General features: G+C 55.0%; 1 protein-coding gene across 4 annotated transcripts; it reads right to left on the bottom strand.

The window, feature by feature from the left end:
- Positions 1–1,665: 1,665 nt before the first annotated feature.
- Positions 1,666–19,275, bottom strand: P3H1 (prolyl 3-hydroxylase 1). 4 transcript variants are annotated; one of them, XM_078073286.1, is made up of 16 exons: positions 18,761–19,275; positions 18,061–18,081; positions 15,767–15,919; positions 13,950–14,139; positions 13,556–13,687; positions 12,492–12,631; positions 8,157–8,246; positions 7,831–7,883; positions 7,529–7,650; positions 5,887–6,014; positions 5,665–5,760; positions 5,126–5,276; positions 3,296–3,413; positions 2,868–2,943; positions 2,519–2,659; positions 1,666–2,121 (listed from the first exon to the last, which is right to left on the bottom strand). In XM_078073286.1, exons 1-16 carry the CDS (start codon positions 19,223–19,225, stop codon positions 1,966–1,968), a joined length of 2,232 nt encoding a protein of 743 aa, XP_077929412.1. In that variant the 5' UTR covers positions 19,226–19,275; the 3' UTR covers positions 1,666–1,965. The 4 variants fall into 4 exon arrangements, 3 of the variants coding, with proteins under 3 accessions (XP_077929412.1, XP_035935097.1, XP_077929413.1); XM_036079204.2 differs by lacking the exon at positions 18,061–18,081; XM_078073287.1 differs by lacking the exon at positions 1,666–2,121 and having other exon boundaries at positions 2,600–2,734.
- Between the last annotated feature and the right edge of the window lie 42 nt (positions 19,276–19,317).

The raw sequence follows: 19,317 nt of genomic DNA, 5'->3' as shown, positions 1-19,317 counted from the left end.
CCAAGGATGGAAGTGAGCTTCACCCAGCTCAGCCCGGGGGCAAAGCTCATGTTCTTTCCATCAGTGTGTCCTCTCTCCCTATGGCGAGTGCGTCACCAAACAGGACGCGATCACCAGGGACTAGCAGAGGAGTGACCGTCCCCATGAGGTCCTGCCCTTGAGCGCGCTCACATATGATGCTGTCTCCCCACTTCAGAACGGCTGATCCTCCACGTCGCGTGTCCAGCTCGTCCTTGTCCCCACGTAGGGCTGAGCTCCTGAGACCCCTCTCGGGTCCCCTGCTTGAGGCTGGCCCCCTGTCCTCCGTTGGGCCCCCCAGCCTCCTTGCCTCCAGCAGGCTCGGTCTTCTGCCTCTTCCTGTCCACGCGCACCCAGTCTCCCGGCTTTGAACACCATCCACAGCCAGCAACGACTCTCAAAGTGATGGCTCCCCCCTCCTCCTCTCCCTGAACTCCCTGTCCACACACCGGACTGTGTAGTTGACATTTCTGCTTGGAGGCCTAACAGGCTCCAGGCTCCTGGAACTCAAGCACAGCACGCGCAACACTGGGCTCCCGGCGTCCATGCCCAGCGCCATCCCCCCCGTGGTCCCTCTGCCAGAGGGCAGGCAGCTCCCTTCTTCCCACTGCTGAGGCTGGAAGCCTTCCTGATGCTCCTTTTTCTCACACCACCTGACCCATCAGCAACTCCTGTCAGCTCTACCTCAAAAATGGATCCGGAACCTACCCTCTTCCACCCTCTCCCCTACCAGCACCCTATTCCATGCCACCTTCCCCTCCCGCTGGGGACCGCAGCAGCCTCCCTCGCCTCTCCTCTTCTCGCCCTTGCCCCAAAGCCCCTTCTCCGCACACACACCCTTCCCCGAGGCTGACACTCCTCTGCTGTCTCACTGAGGCACGGCCCATGTGCCCACAGGGACCGACGAGGCCCCGAGACCCCGACTGCACAGGCTGTCCCCCTTCCTGCCCACTCTGTGCTGCTCGGCCCTCCTCAGGGCCTGACCGGCTTCCTTGGCCACCTCGAAGGCCGACACGCACGCGCGCACACACGTGTGTGTTACCTGTCGCCCCTACTAAAACAGCAGCTCTGTGACGGCAGGGACTTGTTTCGTTGGCTCACGTGGTCCCAGCAGCACTGGACTCAACCAACGGCTACTGGCTGACTGAATAAGTGAGGACCAGAGCGCGGGTTCCCGAACTCGGCACCCCACGGCATCTCAAGCCCGGAAGGGGAGACGGGCTTGCGGCCAGAGGGGCAGAATCTTCACCTGTGCCCTTTCTGTCTCTGAGAGGTGTGTGTTCTCCTGGGGTCCAGGGCCTCCGAGGCCGGCCCGCAGAGCAGGACGCATGCGGCTGACGTGGGGGCGATGTGCCCGAGCTGGCTGCCGGCGGGGGCTTGGTCATAATCCCCACCATTCATCCAGAGCATTCCAGTTTACAAAGGGCTGTCACATCCGATACCGAATCCACCCAGAATGCGGGCAGAGTGGGGACCGGCATCCCCATTCCGCAGATGACAGGTCTGAGGGGCCAGGGGCTCGGTGTCCGGCCCGAGGCTGCAGAGGCCGCAGAGGCCCCCCCGCCAGGCCCCCTCACGCCGCCCTGGAGCGGCCTCCAGCCCGGGAGGCAGGTAGCCGTACTCCTACTCTCTGAACCCACTCCCAGGTAAAAAAACCACAAATCATTTATTCTTTGGTTGTCTACACAGACACTTAAATACTGCAGTGCTGTCACTCGGCTGCCTGAGCAGGCCCCCGGGGGCGGCTCCGGGCCTGCGTCCTGAGCCCTCAGCCGGGTCCGGAGGCAGGAGGGCCGTCCCGCCATGTCCACTCCGAGAGCGGTAGCACCGTGCGGACGGCCGCGAGCAGGGTCCCGCCGGGCGGCAGACCGCAGCCCCCGGGGCCGCCCGGTGGACACAGTTCCTCAGGGTGGGTCCGCTCACCCCTCCACAGCGAGCCGGACGCTGTCAGAGCTCATCCTTGTGTCCCCACTCACTGCCAGACAGAGACTCCTCTACAGGCTTGGGGGGCCCCTCCTGGGCTTCCTGGGGCTGCTCCTGGGAGAGGTCCATCTCCTCTGGGCTGAAGAGCATCTTCACCAGGTCATCCGCCTGCACCCGGTCCTGCAAGGACAGACCGCTGCCTGTTCAGGGAGGCCTCTGGACCGGGCGCTCACCTGCTCTCAGGTGCTACTGCTGGGAGGCAACAGGTTCTTCCTCCATGGCCTCTGAGCTCATCTGCTTCCCGGCAGGTCCTCATCTCTGGGCAGACAGCTGAAGTGCTGCCCAGCCACGCGACCGAGTGCCAGCACCACCCCCCAGTTTGGCACCCCAACCCGGAGCCCCATTTACAAGTACGGAAGAAGGGCCAGGGAGGACAAGGCAATGTGACCAGGAGTCTCTGTGGACGCCAGGCCTGGTGTCCCTCTCATGTCTAAGCCGCCGGCAAGGAGACTGGGAAGGGGGACGCTGAACCGGGGCCCTTCCAGGGGCAGACCCCAGTGCCACCGGGCGCTCTCACCCTCTCGCTGTGCCGCGCGTCCAACGTGAACCACAGGGCGATGGCGCAGCGCTGCCCTCTGGTGACAGCCTTCACCCCGTGCGGGTTCTCAGTGCCGGAAGAGAATCCCACGGCCCTCCCGCACTGGGGCTGCACCTCTGCCTGAAGGAGACACAGAGTGGGGGGTACACAGGACACTGTAACCTGCCTTCAGAGGGGACACGGGATCACTAGGGTCTGGAGAGAAAAGGTGGCCAGTCAGAGGAGTGAGCGACATGTCTCTGAGCCCCCCAGTTTGAGGAGGGGAGCCCTGGCACTCCGCACTGTGAGGGTTTCTGGCCCCCAGGGACAGGCACGAGGGCACGCTCACCGTCACAGTCTTGGCGTCTAGTTCAGTGAAATAGAATGCTCCTCCATCGAAGTCCCCATTTAGATAAAGGATGGCACTGGGAAGGACAGACATGGTCTCGCCATGGGCCGCCTCCTCCTGTCCCCCCGACAGCCCACGGCTCCCACATCTCCAGGGGCTCTCAAGCAGCAGCGGGAGGGGGCCCGCCATGGGAAGATAGCCTCCCCACCCTCCGCCCTCACTCCAGAGAACCCACTGTCCTCCTCATCACACCACACGGGAATGACTCCCTTTCTGTCCGACTGCCTGGCCAGAGGGTGTGGGGATAGGGGACTGGATTCTGGGGACAGCTGGTCCCACACCTGTGTGTGTGTGTGTGTGTGTGTGTGTGTGTGCTGGGGACGGGGCAAGGCGCAGGGGACTGGGGACCTCAGAGGGAGGGCGGGCACCTGTAGTCCCGGAAGGTGTAGGCAGGGGGCTCCTTGATGCACACGAGGGCCTCGGCATTCAGGATGCAGTTGTCCACGTGGACTGGGTGGCTACTGTCCTTCCTCTCGGCCTGTGCCTCTGGGGCCGAGGTAACGCACGTTAGCGTGGGGACACCTCAGGAGACACTGCAGCTCTCCTGTTGGCATGGGGGGTGCTTCCCAAAATGCCTCTGGGTCTATGGGAATGGCCAGTGAACTAGGGGGTCTCTGGCTAAGCCATCAGCCCGGGGGGCAGACGAATCTGCAGGCTTCCCGGCAAGGTTCTTGGTGGGCCAAGCAGGTGCAGCAAGCTGGGCTGGGAGGCTCTAACCAAGGGCAGGTTCTGGGCTCAGCGGCACGACCCCAGCTTTCTGGCTCGAATTTACAAAACAGGAATCCCCCGGGAGATGAAAATGAGGAGTCAGGAGGGTGGCAGGATGCAGGGCACAGTGAGCCTCGCTCTGCAGCGGGAGACGAGATGAGGACGGCACGGAGGGGACCAGACAGGAGCAAAGAAGGTAAGCAGTTAGCTTCCGCAGGGCTCCGCAGGGGGAGAAGCCACGCAGGAGGAAGGCCGTGAAAGGGCACCGATGGCACGTACTGTAAAATGCTAGGCAAGCACATTCATGACATGGAACTGTCGCCCCCAGAGCAGGCTGGTGGCACCATCAGGTCACGGTAGATCCCTATTTGTCCCCACCTGTCCGGCCAGGTGCCACGCCCTGTCCCTCCACCTCCTCCGTCTCCCTCACCTGTCCTCTCCTCTCTTACTCCCACCGCCACTGGCCAGGTGGGCCTTTGTCCTTGCCCACCCGGTCGCTGCTGACCAGCTTCCCGCCCTCTGGTTTGATCCACGTTCTCCAAATCTCTCGCCACAAAGCGGCAAAGCTAACCTCGTGAAGACAAAGGTCTCACCAAGTCCTTCGCGTTTGAGGACTCTTCCCAGCTTCCCGCTGCCCGGCCCCCACCTTGAGAGGCCACGGCACATACGGCTGTGTTTGACGCATTCCTCTGGGCGTGTCCAGAGTGTGAGAGCACTCCGGACCTTCTGGGGGGCGGGGAAGCCCTCTCATCTCTACCACCTAGTGGCGCATCAGTGCCGGGGCCTCCGAAGGCGACGGCATGACTGATCGGGCTGTGGGCCACGTGTGACCCCGGGCACTGGCCACGCCTCATCCCTCCTCAGGACAGCAAAGGGAATGCAGGAGAGCGAGAGCGGACGACGAGGGACCTCGCATCTGCTCTGACTTGTAAAAGTCCGTCTCTCATGGATTTGGTACCGAACAGTTTGTGACAGAACTTGCAACATCGCTCACGACTGACCTACATGCCTGGAAGCCCAGGAGCGTTGCTGAGACCCAGTGGCCTACGGGATGAAAACAAACTCCTGAATGTAGCTCTCCGTAGTGTGGCTTCTGAAAGCCTGCCCAAGCCTTATCTGACTTATCTGACTGCTCCCCCTTCAACCCCACGCCCCAGAAATGGCCACTTTCTTAGTCCCCCCCACCAGGCTGCCCAATGCCTGCACTTCTTTGTGCGTGCTGTTCTTTCTGGCTCGAACATGCTCTCATCACCCGGGCACTCCACCACTCCTATTCATCCTGCACAACTGTCACCACCTCCTCTAGGAAGTCCTCCTGACTCCCTGGTGGACTGACTGGAACTCCCTCCGCTGCACTGATCGCACGGGGTTGCCCCATTTTGTGTTGGTTCCCCGGCTAGGATGAAAAGGACCGTATCCTGTTCCTTCCTGTGTCCTCAGCACCCGTGCCAGGCCACAGCGTGTGCTCAGCAGGGATGGAGAAGGCCCACCTTCGATGGCGGTGCGGCACACCAGGTGGGAGTAGGAGAAGTAGAGGGGGGTGTCCAGGCGGAAGTAGGACTCCATGACGCGCCGCACCTTCTCGGTCACGTTGTAGTACAGGTGGGCGCTCTGCAGGGGGACTTTCCCTTCCTGTCCCAGCTGCCAAGGAGACCAGCAGTCAGCTGCCCTGAACGCCCGGCTGCGGGCCAACAGAGCCCACTGAGGCATCGGGCCCCCCTGCTCTGCTCCCACGCGCGACAGCGCTCCCGTGTTACACCTGCCCCTCCTCCACGCTTCTCTCTGTGGACAGAAAGCACTCTCCCAGCTCTGGCCACCAGTCTTGTCTCGCCTGCCTCACTTTGATCACACTTGCTTCACCAGCCAGGACGCAAAAGTCAACCTCCTCAACTTAATTCCTCCTCCTTCCAGTGGCCTCTGGAATCCGACAGGCAGACACCTTCACCTTTCCCACCCCCCACTACCCCCCACGGCCTGAGCCTCCCCTCTCCCGTTCCCCACACTCTAGAATGCTGAGTACTGATTCTACCTTGAGGGCTTTGAAGACCGTGACGCCATAGAACTTTTCACTGGGCGTGTGTGGGGAGGTCTGACCCCGGTAGCCATCTCCCGAGGTCGCTGCTGCCTGCAAGGCCCAAAACACAGGGGGGCTTAGCCGGGGCAGCCGAGGGTCCGCGAAGAGGCGGTCGCCAGTGTGCAGCGAGGGGCAGGCGAGCTCAGCGGGGAGGCGTGGTCACGGGGTTTCCCTTACGTTGGTCAGTCTCTGCAGCTCCCGGCACTCGTCAGCGGAGATTACGCCGTCCATCACCACCCTCTGCGAACCGTTCAAGACTTTGGAGTTCATGGTGAGACTGATGCCTTCATAGAGCAGGGGGCCACCTGCAAAGCAACGGCAAGACTGAGCTGAGTCCAGCGGCAGCTCTGTCCAGACACTCTCCATCGGACGGGAATAGAAATTCCAGTTGTTTCCAGGGCACCAGAGAAACCTCCTATCCGGCCACTTCCAAAGGTGGCAAATGGCTCAGAGGATATCACCTGGAGCTGACAAGACGGGAGCGCCAGGCCCTAGTCCTAGCTCCTCTTCCAAACAGTTCTTGGCTCTGGGCCTTCGCCAGTTGTTGAGGAAACATCGCCAACAGATTCTTCAAACCCTGAGCTCCAGAATCAAAAAGAAGGGGGTCTAACTCCTGAATCCTCCACCTATTAGCTGTGTGACCTCAGCAAGTTACTTAACCTCCCTGAGCTTTCATTTCCTCATCTGTAAGAGAGCATCTACCTCCTGAGATTGGTGCTTGCTTGATGTAAAGAGCAACAAGGCGAGTTAAAAGCTCAGCACACTACCGGGCACACAGGAAAGGCTCAGAATCTTCGCTGCCATCGCACCAGGCACCAGCAGCATTTATTTCCAACGAGGACCTCAATTTGCCCAGCCAGCCTCCCCCACAGAAGAGAAACCACAGAGTGAAAGCTGCCTGAAAACCAAGGAATGCGGGACAAATTCTTTCCACGTGCTCTTCTTGTGAAATCACCCACTTTTCATTTAAGCAACTGTAGAGCAAAGGCTAACCTTCTCTTCTATTTCTCCTGGTGTCCCTCCGTGCTGGGGACCTACTGAAGGCGACTCACTGAAGGCCCCGTGTGTGCCAGGCCCCGCGTGTGAGGCGAGGGTCTCACACCTGAAGACGGCCCCTCTCCCAGCAACGATGCAAATGGGCAGACTTGGTGCAAGCAAAAAGAAAGCTGCCGTGAAAGTTCCAAACAAAAAGGGAGAGGGTCCCCAGGACAGGGAGATTAAGGCTTCGTGGGCAGAGGCGATGGGAGGGTACCGGGAGGAGGGACAGGCATGAGCACAGCCACGGGGGCAGACGGGCCCAAGGAACAGAAGCAGCCCAGGGCACACGAACAGAAGGTAGAAGCAGGTGGTTCGAGCAGCAGGCAGGGCGGGTAGGGGTAGGGTCTGCTTGTTTGGAAGCCCGGTCTAGCCACTGCAGGGGTAGGGGAAGCACAGATCGAGGAGGGACAGGAGTGCACACAGCAGGTGCAGGGGGCCTGCAGCAATGGGAAGAGGAGAGGCCTGGGGAGAGAGGCGAGGAAAAGCAGTGTCAGCACAGCTTGGAGGGGGCGGAGCAGGGGGGAAGAGACCTCAGATTTGGAGGCTTGGTAGCAGGATGCATGATGGAAGTGGGGAGACCGGATGAGGTTTGCGCTATAAACACTGACTGCAGTGAGCTTAACTAGCGTTGCTGTGACCCAGGAGTCATACTTCCCTGAAGGCCTTCTCCGGGTGGAAGTCCCGGTGAGTCTAGGCCCGGTCCCGGGGCCGGCCAGCTAGCGCGGGGACGCCTGCCTTGCTGCCTCCACGACAGCCAGAGGCCGGAGCACTGTCCTCTTACCTTCCCGCGTCAGCCGGCTCACATCCAGCGACTCCTTGGTCTTCTCCTCCACCAGGGTCTCAATCTCCTTCATAAGGTTTCCGATCTCCTGGGAGATGCGGACGGCTGTTTCCCGTTCGGACCTGTGCGCACAGCTGCTCTAAGGACTGTGTTCCGGGGGCCACCCTGGCTCCCACCCCAGCTTCCCAGCCTGGACCAGCCCCACCACCCTCCACTTCCAGGAGTGCACATCTGCCTGGGCTCAGGAAGCCTCAAGTGCTTATCAGGCCGCTCCAGTCATGCAGTCTCTTCAGGGTCCTCACTTTTGTTTCTCTTGCAATCTTTTGGGAATCACCTCTTCTGGAGTCCATGAATCCTAAAAGCAGATCAGGAGAAAAATCAACGCTGTAGGGTGACCCGCTTCATCTTCCGGGTCTCTGCACAGACTCGGGCCTCCGGGAGAATCCAGCTGCCTCCTTGCAGGAGATCAAGTGAGTCTCCAAACCAGAGTCACCTCTGGCTGCCCAGAATTCCCCTTTGTCTTCCTCTGTCTCTCGTCCACGGCTTTCACAGATCCCGTGTCTGGCTCCAGCCCCCAAACAGAGTCACACAGCCAGCCGGCCTCCCCGACTCCCGCATCCGGGCTCACCGGATCCACAAAGGGAATTCCGAAGACATCGTAGGCGAAGAAGAGCAGTTCTTTCTCGAGCAGGCTGCGCTGTCGGTACTCCCGGGCACTCTGAGGAAACAAAGTCGAAGGAATGCCCTGGAATTCAGCCCTGTTAACTCTCGGGGGGCCCCCAACCCCACATTCCATGCTGTTGCTCCCAGTGTGATCTGAGCTTCCTCTCCCACCACCACTACTGTGCCTGTTCTCCCGTCTGGGACAGCAGCTTCACCCCTGTGCTAAGGGTTGCTTCCGCTGAGGGTGACATAACACCCGCCCCCCCCGTGCCCCCCGTTAATCTCTGAGACAGGAAATCTGAGGATTCTCAGGAGATGTGGAAATATTCCTCAAAGAAGGAGAGTTCCTTCTTGACTTCCGTAGGGGTTCGACGCGGAGGCAGGAGACCTAGATGTTGGGTGACCCATGTGTTATTCATTTGACCTTCACAGCCACCTCTGACGTTGACACTGTGCTCCTCGTTTTATAGATGGAGACACTGAGGTGCAGGGGGGATAGGCGGCTTGTTTAAGCTGACACTACAGGAAAGGGAGCAGGGACCGACATTCAAACCCTAAAGGCCAGGAGCTTTTTCCTTAGGCCCCCTGCCTCCCCTGAGACTCTGAACAGACTGGATGGATCCCTCCTGGAGCTGGGCGGCTGCAGCTGCAGCAGCTGGTTCGGGCCCTCTGGCCCTTCCCACACGTGCTCGCAGGGAGGGCTTACCCAGGGCTGGGAGACTAAGTACCTTCTGGGGCCACCTCTCTCCCTAGGTGCCCTGCTAGTCTCCAAGCAGCAGGAGGAGGAAAGAAAAGAGAAAGAAGACATCATCAGTTGCAATTAAAGATGAAGGCAGTAAGGAAAATGTTAGCAAGACCTCAATGAGTCCTACATCATCTAGCATATTTACCCAACAGGGAGATGGAAATTTCTCCTAAGGAGTTTAAGTGATTCACCAAGTGCTAGACACCACGCTCGGAGCGTTCTCTCGTTAAACCCTCTCCCGCGGCCCTGAGGCTGCTAGGAAGCAAATCCCACGCCTACGTTTATTCGCTCGGCACTGATTCATGGAGTAGGAGCAAGGAGCTGGGAACTGCGCCAGCGCTGAGACAACGCAGGGAGGGACCCGGGCTGCCACCCTCAGCCACAGGCCACGGGGCGAGCTAGCCCATCTCTCGGAGCCCGAATGTTCTCATCTCTAAAATGGGAGAATAGCGCCCCCTACCACGGCCACTGTGGGGATTAAATGAGATGATGGGGGCTGAACCACACAGCGTGTGGACTGGGGCAGCCCTCAACAAATGCAAGTTACTTTCTTTCCCGAAGGAGGGTTCTAGTTAAAAGTGGTTTATTTTCCCTCTCTGCCCCAAACTCACTAATATGACCATAAAGTGGGGGATTGGGAGGGTCTTCACTCAGCAAGACAAAGAGACCCGAAGAAGTGCCATCGCAAATGCAGTCTGTCGCCACCTGGTGGCCAGACAGGACAACTACAAGGTAACGTCCTCACAGGCGAGGAGAGACTCAGGGTTCCAGAGCTAGGAAGGAAGAACCTGGGTTTTTCCCTTCAGGGCAGGCTGGTAGCCCCACCCCGGCAGGTTGTTATGAGAATCGAATGAAATAAAAATAAAAGCTATGGAGGAATTTTGCAGACTAAATGCCCCCCACACGCGAAGGGTGGCTACCCTCAATGGTAAGCTCCACAACCACCACACCGGGAAGTCGACTGCTGCCTCATCCTCTACGTCCTTCTCTCGGCGAACAGAGGAAAGCTTAGCCCCCTGGGGCTGGAGTACAGGCAGGGCAGATGTGTGAGGAAAGCATCCCGCTCCCCTGTGCGCTCCTGAGCTAGGTGGGCAGCACCATGCCTGCGTCTCCCAAGCGGGAAACTTGTGTCTAATTAGACATGCAGAGGGAGGAGTGAACCCCCCACCATTCTGCCAATGCCACCTCCTACTCCATCTAGCCAGTTCCCTCCTCCAGCCAGCGTCTCCCCCGGCCCCGCAGCTCCCCTCTGCACCGCCACAGTAGCCCTGTACTGGTCTCCTGCTTCCAGCTCTTTCCCGTTCTGAGCCTTGCACAGCTGCCTGGGCTACTGCTTAAAACCCTTCGAGCGCCCACCACTGTCTGCCTTGTGGGACAGAGGCCAAGGTCCTGGCAGGGCACTCAAGACCCTTCCGAATCTGACCCTCCCAGCCTTCATCTCCTGTAACTCCTCGTATCACCTTGCATGCATGTGGGACAATTGTCCGGGTTGTGTGCACATGCTGTCCTCCATCTCACAGGCCTTCCCTTGCCTCATTCACCTCCTGAAGGCTTTTAAAACCAAATGTCAACAGCACTTCCTCTTGAAAAGCCTCCCGTGGCTTGCCAGTCAGTCAATTACTTCCTTCCTCCACTCCAGCTTGCATCCATGGCCACTCTTAGAATTTACTACACTATTCTCTAAGTTTTGGCTTATATACCCTTCTATATCGTCAGTCCCTGAGGTATGCTTTAGATGGCATTCAAAAAGACAGGAAGGTAATGCACCTATAGCTAGAAGAGATCCACAAAGTATCAACAGGCATAACTAGAAACAGGTCTCCCTCCCCACCCCTGCCCTGTAGGCCGGTGCCTCAGGGGTAAGCTGATGAACAGTTTCTTGTCAATCTGTCCACAAAGTTGACGACTTAAAAAGTACATATGTATTTTAAAAAACATAAATAGGATAGAACATACAGTTCTAGATCTTTTTTTTTTTTCCTTTACCTACAACAATATCATGGAGACCATCTCACACCGCTGGGTAGTAACCCACTCACGCAATAGAATAGTTGTCTCGCATACCACTGAATGCATCTACCATGATTCATTTAAGCCAGTTCCCCAATGGATGGCATTTAGCTTGGTTCGGGTGGTTGCTTTTAGCAGGAAGGTTCTGACGCGTGTCCGGGTGCGTCTGTCTTCGCATCCTCGTGCGACACGGCTGCGCGGCCCATCTCCGGGGGCAGAACTGCCGGTTAAACGAACGGTCCAATTCACAATCCCACCAGCGGCAAGGGAGTGCGCGGGCTCTTACACCCTTATTTGTCCCAAATATTTGTCGCATAAACAAATGAGCTGCCTCTAGAGTAATGCTATTTACCATATTTTTCCTCCAATAAAATGAAAAACGGGTCCAAAGTTACATTTTTACATAGAAGGTAGGTAGGGCTTGGGAGGAGCCTGCAGGACACGGGTGACTGAGGCTCGCCTTCCTCTCATTCCTAGTCTCCTGTTCTGAAGTCAGGGATCACTGCAGCCATGATAGGCCACCCACCCCCTGTTCCAGGAGGTGGCTGAGGTCAGAGGTGAGGAAGCCGGCCGCTGGCTACTTGTCTACCATCAGAAAGACCCCTGGGATGCTGCCTGTCCACCCAACTCTTGGGACACACTCGTACCACGCCTGCTGGCTTACAAAGTGCATTTCTACTCGGTATTTCATTTGCCTCTCGCGCTCATCTTGTGTTGAAGAAAGAGTAAGAACCATAATCGCGTTCTATAGAGGGAGAAACGGAGACTCAGAGGGGCAGTGCAGGGTGTCTGAGATCCCACACGACGACATGCAGAAAATCACACATCCTTGTAAGCGCAGGAGCCCAGACCAGTGACTTCAAATCCAACTCACCATTCTGGGCTCAAGAAGGAGAGGGTCTAGGGTCTGTGAAAGGCGTATGTACAAATACCGAGGTTCATAGTATTGTACTTCACTGAGTTAAAAAAAGAACTTTTCATGTTTTTAACTACAAAAAATAACTTGTAATTCCACTGAAGGGAATTTAGAAAACATAAATGGGCAAGATACAAAAAAATCACCCATATTCCACCACCTAGAAATAACCACTGTCAACACGTCAATGTTTTTCACTTTGGTCATTGTGTCTGCTTGGGAGTTGAGTTGGGAGTGATGCTGAGGGAGGGAGAGCTCAGAGAAGGGACAGGGAGGAAACAGGAAGAAAACAGGTGAGCGAAAAAAGAATTTAGCAGGAAGTAAAAAATGATAGATCTTGGCCAAATGACAGCAAATCTCAAAGCAGAGGTGCCAAGAAAGGGGAAAAGGGGAGCCTGTGTTGCGGTTCTGCTTTTCTTTTATGACTCAGACGGCAGACTTCTGGGCCCCGATGGTGCGGAGTAAGGCTGCTCCCTGGTTCTTGAGTGACAAGTGCGTCAGTGTACTCATGCCCGGCCCAGGCCCCCCCGCTCCCGGCCGCTGCCCGAGCACTACCAGACCCTTCTGCCCCCACCCCCACCCCACCCCCCGGCCACTCTTCTGCCCTCTAACTGACACAAGTCTCTCACCTCACGGGGACCAATGGATCTGGCTGGTTCTTCTCCAAGCATGGCTGTATAGTAGGCCAGATTCTGGTTCATCACCTCATCGTTGGGGAAGAAGAGGAGATAGGTCTTGGCACATTCGATAGCCTGCGTATAATTCCCAACTGCAAAGCAAAAAAGAAATGCCTGAGAAGAGAGGGTCCAATCCTGGGCACCAGGAACCACTGGTCTTGAGTCTCAGCACAGCCTGAGGCGGTGATGACACGGCAAGGTGGCCCTGCTACCTACCACAGCTGCCTGACCTGAGGGAGAAGTTCTAGAAGAATGAGAAGAATCGAATTTACGCAAACACAGAATGCAGAACTGATGCAAGGGGCTCCGGGTCCTCAGGCCTGCCTACTACTGAACGCCCACATCTTTATAATTTCACAAGTCAGTTAAACACTGGCCCTCATATTAGACCAATTTTAGGAAGAGTCCCATCTTCCTGTCTTCTTCTCCCCGCAGATTTTCAGAAGATGGGGACACCACAACAGCAGGTGGCCTCTTCCCCAGAGGAGCGGTGTTCGTTCGCATGTGTTGGTCTCAGCACAACGATAAACACCTCACACTCTGGAATATGCGGTGATGCTTAGCACACAGTAGGAATGCGATGAGGACCTGCTGACTTGTTGCCGGTTTGGATACTGGCAGCCCACCACCCTGCACCACCCAGAGCATCCGCACTATTGCACGACGAAGGGCTGGAAAATGTCCCGTGAGCTGGTTTAAACGGTAGTACACCCTTGCCTTTGCTCTAACTGAACTCGGATTCAGAGTCAGATTATCTACACTATTCTCTAAGTGTAGATAGGGACGAGAGAGAGGTCCTAGGTCTCCGTCTCCCAGCTTTTTGGGTTACTAGCATCGGCTTCTGGGGCCAGTGGCTTGTCACAAAGCAGGCAGGGGTCACCCGGCACGGTGCCTCCCGGAGTCCCAGGTCACAGTGAGAAGCCAAAGATGCCAACGTGCAGTGGCCATCATCCCTGCCTCCCTTGCTTTTGGCTTCCTGCTGAAAAGCGGCAGAGAAGGAAGAAAGCAAGCCTTACTGTTATAGTAGGCGAACTGCAGATAATTATAATGTGATGGAAGGAAGTCTTCAAAGGGCTTCTCTCGACTTGGGTGGGAAGCCAGCTCCGTGACGCAGTTCTGCTTACAGCTGAGGACCTGGATGTAATGATCTGAAAGGAATCAAAGACGGGGAATAACCATCAGGTGGATCTTCAGGATGCGAATTCTGGGAAGAGGAACAAATTCAAGTGCAAGGAATTTTCAGGCCGATTCCGAGATGTACTACATTTAGGTCTGAGGCGGAAGACGGCGAGCAGCGGGGACTGTCCGCACGTGGCCCGGGAGCCCTGGGCAGCTGGCGAGGGCCTCGGTGTGGGCAGGGGGGCGCGGGGGCGGGTCGGGCGCGCGTGCGGGAGGCTCGCGGCCGCGCACCTGCGATGGCCTGGAAGAGGTCGGCGTTGTACTCCAGGTAGTTGTAGCCGTCATAGTCGTAGGGCCCCTCGCACAGGGCGCGGCACTCCGCGTCCGCCACCAGGTACTCTCGCAGCGCCGCCTCCAGGTGGGCCACGGCTTCGTGCGGCTGCTCCTCCGAGTAGAGCCGCACTCCCAGCCGGAACTCGTGCTACTGGGAGGAAGGGGGACTCAACTGCGGGCCGCACACAGCCCTGGGCCCGCGCTCCCCCCGCCACCTGCACCTGCGTCCTCACGGCCTGTCTCAGGTTAGGGACGGAAAAGGGTGCCCGCTACCTAGTGAAGGCCTCCTGTAAATGGTCTCCACAGGTTTCTTTGGAAACCCAAAAGCATTAAACTCCATCTAGATAAAAGATACACGGGAGTTCATTATAATTTTCTTGCACTTCTGTAGGGATAATAGCGTTCAAAATAAAAGTTTAATTAAAAAGAACTCTTAGATGCTAGAATTAGGTCTGTGCTGATGGGAGCAATCCTTCCAGCATAAGGGGGAGTTAGGGCTGCCGTTGATTACAGAATGGGGTTTGCCATCTGTGGGACACAGCATCCATTCTTGTGAATAACCATTTCCGTTTGTCATAGAATTACTAAAAAACAAACAAAAAAACTCCACCAAACCTGTGTGATTGTGTAATGTACTAGATGTACACAATCTACATTTTTTTTTTTAAGTAGTTGTCACCTCCATCATGGAGCCCAACAGGGGCCTGAACTCAGGACCCTGAGATCAAGACCTGAGCTAAGATCAAGAGTCTGGCGCTTAATGGACTGAACCACCCAGGCGTCCTTACACAATTCACTTTTAAAAGTCATTTTGATATTGTTTCTAATATCTCTATTTCTAAACTATGAAAACTTACGAGAACATAAGCTCTTTATAAAATGCTGTATCATCACAGACAGTATCTCTCATGGGACACAGACTTCTCCTAAACAAACAGAATAAGAACATCGATGGGGCGCCTGGGTGGCTCAGTTGTTAGGCGTCTGCCTTCGGCTCAGGTCATGATCCCAGGGTCCTGGGATCTAGCCCTGCATTGGGCTCTCTGCTCAGCAGGAAGCCTGCTTCTCCTTCTCCCACTCCCCCTGCTTGTGTTCCCTCTCTCGCTGTGTCTCTCTCTGTCAAATAAATAAATAAAAATCTAAAAAAAAAAAAAAAAAGAATAAGAACATCGAGGAACACTGTACCACTTACAGTAGTGAAAGCAAAAACCTACACAGTACATTAATACAATTATGCATAAAATGGACTATCATGCAGCCACTAAAAATTGTATTTTCAAAGAAAATCAAGACATGACAGAAGGCTCATGATACAGTGTTAGTTCAAAAAGGATGATGAAAAATACATACACAATATGACACCAAGTTAGGGGAAAAAAATTAAGATCTAGAAGAGTTTTAAAAATAGGCCAAAATAGGGACACCTGGGTGGCTCAGTCGGTTAAGCATCTGCCTTCGGCTCAGGTCATGATCCCGGGGTCCTGGGATCAAGTCCCGCATTGGGTTCCTTACTCAGCGGGGAGCCTGCTTCTCCCTCTGTCTACCTCTCTGACAAATAAATAAATAAAATCTTTAAACAAAAACTAGGCCAAAATATGAACTACTGGTTTCCTTAAGGTGGCAGTATTATAGATGATCACTTTCTGTTTTATACTTATCTGCATTTTTCTATAGTGTTGTACAATGAATGTCTACTACTTCTGTAATCAGAAAACAAGCCTAGTAAATATCACTTTAATAAAAAGAGAGAATGGGGGAGACAAAGTTTTTTTCACCATATGGGGTTTGGCCTCAAGATCCTTGAAGTCGGCTTCCTTCACTCCAGACATGGTTTGGTAATAGTCTAGGTTCTGCCGCATCTCCACGTGTTCAGGATTGCCCACGAAGAAGGTGTGTGCTGCTGCTACGGCTTTCTCCAACTTGTTGATCTAAGAATAAGGCACAAGAACATAATCCTCACCTCCAAACCCTGAAGGTTTGTGTCCAAATGGGCAGTCCACAGTAAACAGGAAATCCCAGCCTTCCTGAGCCTTCCACTCCACAGTTTGCGCCAGACTTCGCCAGCCCCAGAAAACACACCCATTGCAGGAACTACATACCAGAAATCAGGAGCACAGGGCCCTGGGCAGAATTTCAGCCACTTCCCAAATCAGGCTTTGCAATTCCCCAAATCATAGGAGGTAAACCTTCAACAGTGTAAACATTCTATTTTTAAACAAAGGTCATATTGTTGGGAGGAATGCTATGGAAGACTGACTGCCCAAATAATATATTCTCAAGATTCAGAAGTGGCAACTGAGCTGAAAAAAGTCTAAGGCTTCAAGAATTTAGTAGTAGGGGAGAAAGAGCAGTTAATGATTACACTGTGCCTAAGGATTTCCCTAGAAGATACTTTTTTTTTCCTCAAAAAATATAATCAAGTGTTTTTGACACATTCAAGGAAAAGATGGGTGACGGAAAAATCCTAAGGTCTTATACAAAATCTGGATATGGCGTCTTCTGACTCAAAGCCCAGGGCTCATGAGGTTAAAACAAGTGGTTATGAAATCTGAGAAGAAAAAAAATGTGCCAAATGCCACAATAATGCCCAAAGCAATGGACTCAAGCATATCAACGTCACACAGGTTCTTATGTAGAAGCCAAAATAAATCACTGATGATCTAATGATTAACACGGCTTAAGTGACAGACAGACCTGTGACAAAGCTAGGTTTAATTAGTCACTTGCTGGGGCTTCAGACACTTAAAGTTTACTATTTGAGTTCCCTAATCTGCCACCTGGAGATAGCACTCACTGTTTCACAGTCTTGTTGGTAATGTTAAAACAAGCTGGTATACATGCGGCTTCTAACACCTGGTGCTGGGCACACACTAAGTGCTTAATAAATGTTAGCTGGTATTATTAACACGCTAAGAATTTTTTCCTTTTCCTCTTTTCATCAGTCCTAGTAAATGCATGCTAAACAAGAAGTCAGCCCTGGCTCTAACCCTAAAATAGCTAGGTGACCCAAAGTCAATAATCCTCTGCACCTGTTTTGTTAACTGTACAATTAGAAATTCTCACAAGTCTGTCCCTTTCATGGATTTATTCTCCTGCCCTGCCACCTTCTCTCTCCACCCCAGTCCTTCTTTACTCCCTAAGCACCTAGGCACCTAATTTCCTTCTCTCAAGTGGACCACCAACTCATCTTTTTTTTTTTAAGATTTTATCCATTTATTTGTCAGAGAGAGAGCGAGCTCAAGCAGGGGGAGCGGCAGGCAGAAGAAGCAGGCTCCCCGCTGAGCGGAGAGCCGGATATGGAACTCCATCCCAGGACCTGGGGATCACGACCTGAGCCGAAGGCAGCTGCTTAACCAACTGAGCCACCCAGGCGTCCCACCAACTCATCTCCTAATGGTTAGCCCTGCCACCACTTTCTCCTTCTCCCAAGGCTTATTCCACATTCCAGAATTAGCATTCTAAAACCTGATTCTGACACTGGCTCCTGAAGCCTGCGGAACTCTCTTCCCAGTCTGGCCTCGCTCTATCTGGAATGGCCATCCTTTCTCTCCTCTAGTGATATTTAGGACCGACTTCAATTGTCATCTCTTCTTTCAGTCTCCCTCGTTTCTCTGAGAGGAAGCTAGATCCTCCCTCCTTTGTGCTCCCACAGCCCTATGTACACACCCTTTTAGGAGCCTCTTCTATAGTGATTTTCACTAGGGAAATGATGTAAAACAAAACAATATAAAGTCAAGTATTTTAATGACCTGTACAAGAACTGGAATGTAGCAGGTATTCAGGAAACGTTAGTCAAAGAATCTGAGAGTGTGCTGTTAAGTGACATGACCAAAGACATGACCCACTTATTTTGGTTTCAAATACAGTACTTTTCCAAGTAACAAGGAGGAATGTAAGCAAACTGTGTAAGCAAAATGCTTGTGGAGAGGTGGAAGTCCGTGGTCCCCACGGTTCCCTAAGTCTCTCTTTAGGTGAAACCGAAGGTCTGTTAAACTATGGATGTGACAATATGCAACACAGCTCCTTCTTTCTTTTCCCCCAATAAAATGGGCCTAATAATAGCACTTACCTTACAGGACATTGACAGGATCTGGGCAAATAAACCAATAAACACAAAGTACTTAAAATAGTGCCTAGAAGTATGTGCTGGCTATCATCATCATCATCATCATCATCATCATCATCATGCAAGTCAGGGGCACTCCAAATCCATGTATGCACTTGGACTTAAGCCACTCTGGAATTCCTAAAAATACTCATTTTCTTTGAAAACCTGACAATAGCCAGAGGGTCCCGCTACAGGGAGGGGTTAGACAGCCCCTACTGGCGACGTGGCAACCTCACGTCCTGAAAGAGAGCTGCTGGACTCGGGCAGCAGGAAAAGCATCACTGAACAGCGAACCGGAAGGAAGATATTGTAGAAAGGTCCTAGCTTCTCACTCGGGCACTTACAATGAAATCTGGAAGAGAAACCCAAGCTGCCGCTTTAGTTCCCTTTGGGAAGGCTCCCGGGGAACACAAGGCCAAGTTTTGCTTAGTCCGTGCCTTAACCCCAGGCTGGACCTTTGGGGTTACCATCTGCTTATGCGAGCCGGGCGAAGCAGGTCTCCCGGCAGGGTCCCTGCTCTCCCTGGGTCCGAGGAGAGCTCCCCGGCCAGGAGGCTACGTTCCCTCTCCGCGGACACTTTCCCGGCCCCCCAAGTTCGCCCGGCTCATCTGCAACCACGCCCAGAAGGATCCCTGCCGCCCGGGCCCGGGCAGGTCTGCACCTTGAAGTAGGCGACTTGCAGGTAGTTGTAGGGGCTCCGCTTGCGGAACTCCAACTCCAGCTCCTCGCTGAGCGAGTGGGAGGCCGGCGGCCCGAGGCAGCGGCGCAGGCAGGCGGCGCGGCGCAGCAGGCCCCCAAAGAAGCGCAGGTCGTGCAGGGCGGCGGCGCCCGAGGCCTGTGCCAGGCTCGGGGACGAGTCGGGGTCCAGCTCCCACGGGAGGTCGGCGGCACAGCGGGTGCGGCAGCGCAGGCGGAGGGCGCGCAGGGCGGCCCGCGAGCGCAGCGCCCGCTCCATGCTCAGTACAACCCCCGCCCAGTCCCTGCGCGCGTAGGCAGCGGTCCCCTCTGCGAAGAGCAGATCAGGCGCCGCCATGTCCCATCCCGCCTCGGACTCGACCTCGGCCTGGGAGGCAGCGGCGGCGACGGCCAGCAGTGTGGTCAGCAGCCTCAAAGCGCGTGCAGCCATTGCCTCCTCCGACCTGACGGGACCGCCAGCCACCCGCCACGGAGGCCGGAGTCCCACCCCCGAGGAGTCCCGCCCACCCCTTCCCGTCCCGC

The sequence above is a fragment of the Halichoerus grypus genome, chromosome 5 (assembly GCF_964656455.1).
Source record: "Halichoerus grypus chromosome 5, mHalGry1.hap1.1, whole genome shotgun sequence".
In the NCBI taxonomy this organism is placed as follows: Eukaryota; Metazoa; Chordata; class Mammalia; order Carnivora; family Phocidae; genus Halichoerus; species Halichoerus grypus.
This window is presented reverse-complemented; position numbering and strand designations above follow the sequence as displayed.

Excerpts from the sequence above, each read along its gene's own strand:
- P3H1 (XM_078073286.1), bottom strand. The coding sequence starts at position 19,225 with ATGGCTGCACGCGCTTTGAGGCTGCTGACCACACTGCTGGCCGTCGCC. Across the intron at positions 6,015-7,528 it reads GAGCCGGCTGACGCGGGAAG|GTGGCCCCCTGCTCTATGAA; the intron begins GTAAGAGGACAG and ends GTTGCTTTGCAG. Across the intron at positions 2,122-2,518 it reads ACGCGCGGCACAGCGAGAGG|GACCGGGTGCAGGCGGATGA; the intron begins GTGAGAGCGCCC and ends CTGTCCTTGCAG.